The 7,230-nt window shown below is 42.8% G+C and overlaps 1 protein-coding gene across 1 annotated transcript; it reads left to right on the plus strand.

Moving 5' to 3' along the window:
- The first annotated feature begins 2,255 nt into the window (after nucleotides 1-2,255).
- LOC115175729 (endothelin-2) lies at nucleotides 2,256-6,253 on the plus strand. The gene is made up of 4 exons (XM_029735195.1): nucleotides 2,256-2,501; nucleotides 3,563-3,815; nucleotides 4,433-4,537; nucleotides 4,777-6,253. The coding sequence occupies exons 1-4, from the start codon at nucleotides 2,435-2,437 to the stop codon at nucleotides 4,868-4,870; spliced, it is 519 nt and encodes a 172-aa protein (XP_029591055.1). The 5' UTR covers nucleotides 2,256-2,434; the 3' UTR covers nucleotides 4,871-6,253.
- The last annotated feature ends 977 nt before the right edge of the window (nucleotides 6,254-7,230 follow it).

Raw genomic sequence — 7,230 nt, forward strand, 5'->3', positions numbered from 1 at the left:
CCGATGTCTACCCATGTCTGGTGGATTATTCCACTTTGTTTAGTCAATTAGTTTTGTCACCGACTCTCTCTTTCTCTATGTCTGTGACCTGTTTTAATGAAGGGAGGTGATGATGATTGTGCCATCATTATGATTTCAAAGGTCAGCTGATTAACACATTCTTTCTGCTCTAAGGTTTTCCAAGGAATCCGCTCTGTGTTTGTCATCTCACCGCCCTGCATTCCTCTCTCGCTCTCTCTTGCTCTCTCTCTCGCTCTCTCTCTGTCTCTCTCTGTCTCTCTCTCTCTCTCGCTCTCTCTCTGTCTCTCTCTCTCTCTCTCTCTCTCTCTCTCTCTCTCTCTCTCTCTCTCTGTCTCTCTCTCTCTCTCGCTCTCTCTCTGTCTCTCTCTCTCTCTCTCGCTCTCTCTCTCTCGCTCTCTCTCTGTCTCTCTCTCGCTCTCTCTCTGTCTCACAGGTGGAAGTGGAAATGGATAAGGCCACATTTTTACATGGTGACTGCGTCCCCTCCTCGTGTTGTCTAGAAAGAACAAGGGAGAGCGGGGTTTGTGGAGATGGGAGGGTGGGGGGGTCTTTCTCCAGACCGGTTCTACCTTGCCAGCCCATGCAATGTTGGACAAATATTTGCTTTGGACAACATTTTTTTCCTAATGGAACAAATTGTTTCTGAAATGCCATTGTTTTGTCAATTGTGACATCACTTTTGCCTTTCCTCCATGTTCCCCCTCCCCTTTACTAAGACTGCGTGTTCCTACAAAGTGTTTTTTCCCTTATTGAAGAATGTTGTTTTCCAAGTTGAGGTTGAGGAGTGCACCTTTAGCTTGCCTTTGATGGTATAGCTATATCATGTCTGGCCAAACAGCAGCCTACTGCATTGCAGGCTTTTCCACATTGAACATATGGGGAATTTACAGTAAAAAACACTAGCATATAAAACACTGATTACTGTGCCTGAACTGCTGCTGACATTCTGCAGGGAATAGTTTCAACATTTGGCTGCGTAGGTAACAGAGATAGGAGGTTTCAATATCCAAATGCTACTTATGGAAAATATAGGAGGTGTCAGTATCCAAATGTCACTGACCACAGGTGAACTGGTTGCAGCTGATGCTATTTGCTGTACTCAACAACACACTGTAAAATCTTTATATTGTAGATGCTTAGCTTAAGACTATAGTATTGGAGTATGGCATCACATAGCCTACCCCTCTGAACCTCACAACATAATGTTTTACTTTGTGGATGAATGAACGTACCTATATTCCACTCTAATCAACAGTATTCATAGCAGTAATCCCTTAAACTATGGCTTTACATGCATTATCTCTTGGTACTCCTTTATCTGATACACGTAGTGCTTTCACTTCCACTGCCGGATCATGTGTTGCTGGAATTTACCACTGAATCACAGTCTTCCTTCACGACTGATCGGAACAGGAATACCCAGGACGATTTGCATGACTTTACTAGTATTTTGTCTATCTAGATTGATACCCCACTCTGTGGGAGGGCAGTCCCTTCCCTCAGGCTGATTAAGATTTACAGCTCTCTTGTGAGAGTGGAAGGACTGTGTGATTGACCATGCAAATGGGCAGAAGGGTGTATGTGAGTCTGTGTGTGTGTGTGTGTGTGTGTGTGTGTGTGTGTGTGTGTGTGTGTGTGTGTGTGTGTGTGTGTGTGTGTGTGTGTGTGTGTGTGTGTGTGTGTGTGTGTGTCGGTGTTAATGTGTGTGTGGTTGTGGGGCATGTTGCGTGTTCTACATTATCTCTGTATCAGGGGTCATGTCACACGTGTGTCAAATTGATGGCTCTGACCTCTCTGTTCCATGGGGGCTGCTCCCTCTGCTGTGAACATCACCAGCCCTGAGGACCTGTAGTGGCAGCATGCAAAACAACAGTCCCCATCATCAGACACTATCTTTACAGCCTTTCCTTTCACTGATGACACCAGGTCTTCCCTCCGCCTACAGGTTTCCCTCCCCTGCCTGCCTTATGTCTCGGAAAAATCCAAAGCATTCCCAGATTCCAAGCCTTTTCTGGTGATTTCCTGTCTCTGTCTCTGTCAATGACAATGACCTCCATACTCCATAAAGGTTAAAACAACTACCCAATAGCAGTTAATTCCTTTTCCGTCTCTCTTCCTCTTGCCTGGAATGTGTCAAGAGTGAGAGGCAGGCAGGCAGTTGCTGAACGGTGATCATTGTGTAACAACATGGGCAGTAGGCGTGGTTAGGTAAGTGACGAGTATAAGTAGTGGGGCCAGAGGACACTGCAGCACAAAGCACCTGTTGCCTCTCTCTCGCTCTTTATTGGCATCACTCAGGACTGTAAAGCTACTATTACTGTTAACTCTACCAGTGTGTGTACTCTACTGTCTTGTGGAATCTTGGATATTATTGCATACTGTGTCTTCAGAGATACTCTACCAGAGAATAACTATGGCTCTATCACTGAACTCTATCCTGGCTCTCACCATCATCACACTCTGTGTGCTCCTGCAGGAGGGTAAGCTATCTTATCTATAACTTTTTATTAAACATTTATATCACTTTGTTGAAAACCTATTAGGGCTACGGGTGGTACATTACAATGCGGATTTGTATTCTTTAGTCATAAAAATGACTAACAGTGTGTATAAGTTTTATTATGCAAGTGTTACATTATTTTCATGAGGCTATTCAAGGGAGCGTGAGGGGTCATAGTTCAGTTGAGATGTCAGGGTTGGGTGAGGTGGTGGGGCTGGGAGATCCAGAATAACATGATACAACCCAGAATGACAAAATATGTTTTATTGTCACACCGGATAGGTGCAGTGAAATGTGTTGTTTTACAGGGTTAGCCATAGTAGTACGGCACCACTGGAGCAAATTAAGGTTAAGTGCTTTGCTCAAGGGCACATTAACAGATATTTCACCTTGTCGGCTCAAGTATTCGAACCTGCAACCTTTCAGTTACTGGCTCAATGCACTAACCTCTAGGCCACCTCCTACCCCGATGCTAAAACTCCTGCTGCACCATGTATTCTTAGTATTGTTATTACTTAGTTTCCCTCTCAGATTGATAGCTCAGTTAATCCCTGCTCTGGCAGGTGTACTGAGAGGTGCATGGCTAATGGCCATGCTGTCAAGTTTCTGCATGGCACATGCAGCCTGATGCCAGACTCTTTGACCTACTCCCACAGTTCCCCTTACAGAGATATAATACAAAGACAGACCCTGCTAGGCTGTAATCACACTCTCGATGATAAGATACAGATTATATTGGCACGGTTCTACTCCTATCAAGTCATTTGACTAGAAACAACTCAGTCTTTGTTTGACTTGGATAACATTTCATAACATATTAGTTATAAGTCAAAGTCCAAATGTGTTTGACAAGACCTGATGCATAGGAGAATGGGATGGCAGTTAGCCTACATGTACTTCTCTGTATCAGTGAAAAGGGATTTTGATTAGGATGTGGTTATGTGTATTTGCTCGGTGCTGATTGCCAAATTGCACAATCATCTGGTGATTCTGCTGAGTTATAACCAGGCTCTTAACCAATGATAATTTCTGATTCTATAGGTTTTGGGCTCCCTGCCCAATCCCCGTCCCAGAACATCCCACACCACACCAGGGTTAAACGATGCTCCTGCAGTAACTGGCTGGACAATGAATGCATCTACTTCTGTCACCTGGACATCATTTGGGTCAACACTCCCAATAAGGTCATCCCCTACGGTCTTGGCAGCCCCCTGTCCCGACGTCGCCGCTCTACCGGGCGATGTGAATGTGCCCACCCAGCCGACAGGACCTGCTCCGGATTCTGCCACAACAGGTGAGCTCAACTTCAGAGACAAGGAACTTCTACCCTCCTTCCCTCCCTCATCCTCCCCTAATCCTTCCCCTCCCTACCTCCCTGCTAGATACCAGATTGTATCAAACTAGTGACTATCTGTGTCAGTCAGTTGTTTCTGACCAGCCTGTATCAGGATGTATCAGGTCTGCTTGTGGATGAGATGCAGGGAGGAGGCGTATTGTCTTTAGATGTGTAACTAGCGATGGGGGGAGAAGGGACAATGGGGGAAGATTCAGCATGTTCTGGAGGCTTAGATCCCCCTTACAGACAAGTCCATTAGTCATGACATTATATTTGGAATGTTTTACCGGTGGGTATGTCCGTTGTATTGCCACAGTTATTACTGTTATGACATACCAAGGTTGAGGATTAGCCTATGTATCTTGACAAGGTTTTATCCTGCTCTGTGAAAAGTAATTGAGAACAGGCCGTAGGGCATGCAGTACTGACATTACTGGGTTGAAATCCATAGTCAACCGCCTGTCACCGCTAGCGTTGTACAATTCTGTAGTACAGAATCCAGTCTCATGGCCCTTAAGGAGTAGTCTAAATAATGTTATCTTTCATTTTGACATGGTTATTCTTTCTGTCTGCAGCTCAGAGAACCCCAGATTCATAGTGGTAGGCCCCTCAGACCAGACCCTGGACCAGACTGTTAGCGGTCCAGACACAACCAGCAACAACCTACTGACGGCTCTCAGGTAAGAGAAAAACAAGATACCATAACAACCTCTTAGGATCAGTTTCTCAGATCTAGGTTAATGTTATTGCTGGACTAAAAAACATGTCCAATGGAGATTCTCCATTGAGGAAGTTTTTCAGGCCAGGAGTATTGGCCCATAGAGCGATCCCACGAACATTCAGCAAGTGTTTTTGTGTTATTGAAAAGACGACATGGAATCTGATCTTAACCTGATGTTTATCTCTTTGTTCTTTACAGAAACATGGTTCGATCCAACATGGCTGCCATAGAGAAGGGTTCTCCCTCCAGGAAGAAGAATCCCTCCAGAGCCAACAGATTGAACATCAGGTAGATGAGGAGGAGGGAAGAAGAGGAGCTTGAATAGCTCCAGAGCATTCGAACAAAGACCTCCTGGAGGAGTCTAGGGAGTCCTCCCCCAGGAAGACAGATAGGTCCTGAGAGGAGAGGCCCTGAGAAGAGGGCAAAGATGGAACACAGCCCAATGGCTGCCTGCTGATTGTTGTATACCACCCAGTGGACTGGATCTGGACATTATCTGAATATGAGTCTTGGACTAATCTAGCTAATAGTCTGGCTTAGAAGGCTAGGGAGGTTTAAAGTGTGTCCTCTGTCAACTGTGACAGTCTGGACAAGAATGGTTACTGACTGTGTGCTGGGCATGGGTTGTCATCATGTTCTAAACATAAATACACTTTCTGTGTCTGAGCACATGAAATGGGTGGATGCAAGCCAAGGCATTCTGGAGTGATGTTTGCCTATGTTTACTTTACAGGCTTACTTTATTAGTGCCTTGAAAATATTGACCACTATTGTCATTTGGATTTTGATCTTTACTTTACCGTTCGCACGACATCTACTATATCATAGAATAACAAAATAATCCTCTGTATCAGAGATGAATTGCCAGTTTATAGTGATTGCCATGCATGCATTTAAATGACTTGAAATACATTTGGCACATGAAGGACATGACTTTAAGGGACAGGGAATTACTATACACATAGCCTTCCTGTAGCAGCAGATAAAAGCAGGTCTATTGTGATTGCGGAAATATTTATTGCATACTGTAGCCACTGTTGATTGTTTTGATTGTAGACAGGGTGAAGGCAGCAGGTTTCAATAGGTCTGCTCCTTGCCAAATATGCAGTGATTGTTTTTCTGCTTTCAACAAATGTCCATTAAATGTCAATGTCATTACTCGTTAGGAAATGATGACACTGCACTTTTGTTCTAATGCCTTCAAAGGAATGTGTTTTTATGTCCAGTAGGCTTTAGATGGGTTGGGCTGATAGCTGAACTCCAGCCACTGTCTGACCATAAAGCATTTTCTGTAAACACTACATCAAAAAAACAAGTCTTCTACTGATGTTGAAGTCCAATATCACAATGCTGTATATTTATGATATTATTATTTATTTATTTGTTTGTGTGTTGTTTAGGAATTTGTGTATCAAAATGCTGGACTGTGCTTTTGTTTTATGAACTGTTGTTACCCTAGAAGGACAATTCACCCTCAATCGTCTATTTAGTAGTCAAGGACACCATAGGAAATGTTTACCCATGAATTGTTCTATTCCAAGCTATTCATATTATCTACTGTACATGTACAAAACTCAGAAATTATTTATTTAACTTATTTGTGGGGTATATTTATATATTTGTGTTGTGTGAGTTTATCACTTTTAATATGTGAGGAAATAAATACTAAAATGAATGCTCTTGCTTTGTTTGATTATTTAAAAATTACAATTGATCCTTGTTTCAAGTTGTATTGTCAAGTGCACACGTACGGTGAAATGCCTTTCTTGCAAGCTCATTCCCAAAAATGCAGTAATCAATATCAGTAGTACTATTAAAAAAGTAAAGAAGAACAAAAACACACGAGAAATTTAAATAACACGAGAAAGTAAATAAGGGTCAGTGCCAATACCATATTTACAATGTTCAGGGATACTGGAGTGGTAGGGGTAGATAGGTACTGGGGGAAGTTGACTAGGCATCAGGATATACAGTATGATAAACAGAGTAGCAGCAGTGTATATGATGATTGTATGGGAGTGTGTGTAGTGTGTGTGTGTGTACTTGTTTTCCTACATTATCAGGACCCCAAAGTCCTAACATTTAACCCAAATGTCCTTAAAAGGTAGGAAATCAAGAACTTTGGTTTAGGGTTAGGGTTTTTTAGGGGATAGGGTTAGGGGTAGGTTTGGGGTAAATAGGAATTTTAGTGGTCAACATTTTTACCCTCCTAAAAGTCCTGAAATTTCACGAAAACAAAGCTGAGTGGGTGAGTGTGTAGAGTGTGCATAGAATAGGTGCAAGAAAATTCAATAAATAAATAGAAGGGTCAATGCAGATAGTCCATGTAGACATTTAGCAGTCTTATGGCTTGGGGATGGAAGTTGTTCAGGAGCCTGTTGGTGTCAGTCTTGTTGCTCCTTACTGTTTGCAGTCCTGAAGCAGAAAGAACAGTCTATGGCTCGTGTGGCTGGAGTCTTTAACAATTTTCCAGGCCTTCCTTTCACATCGCCTGATATCGATATTTATTTTAATAAAAAAATATATATTTCGCCTTTATTTAACCAGGTAGGTTAGTTGAGAACAACTTCTCATTTGCCACTGCGACCTGGCCAAGATAAAGCATAGCAATTCGACACATACAACAACACAGAGTTACACATGGAATAAACA

This window comes from Salmo trutta, chromosome 36 (assembly GCF_901001165.1).
Source record: "Salmo trutta chromosome 36, fSalTru1.1, whole genome shotgun sequence".
Lineage (NCBI taxonomy): Eukaryota > Metazoa > Chordata > Actinopteri > Salmoniformes > Salmonidae > Salmo > Salmo trutta.

What these genes read in the sequence shown, in the direction of transcription:
- LOC115175729 (XM_029735195.1), top strand. Translation starts at nt 2,435, where the DNA reads ATGGCTCTATCACTGAACTCTATCCTGGCTCTCACCATCATCACACTC. An exon ending in CTGTGTGCTCCTGCAGGAGG is followed by an intron (nt 2,502 to 3,562) that starts GTAAGCTATCTT and finishes CTGATTCTATAG; the next exon opens with GTTTTGGGCTCCCTGCCCAA. An exon ending in TCCGGATTCTGCCACAACAG is followed by an intron (nt 3,816 to 4,432) that starts GTGAGCTCAACT and finishes TTCTGTCTGCAG; the next exon opens with CTCAGAGAACCCCAGATTCA.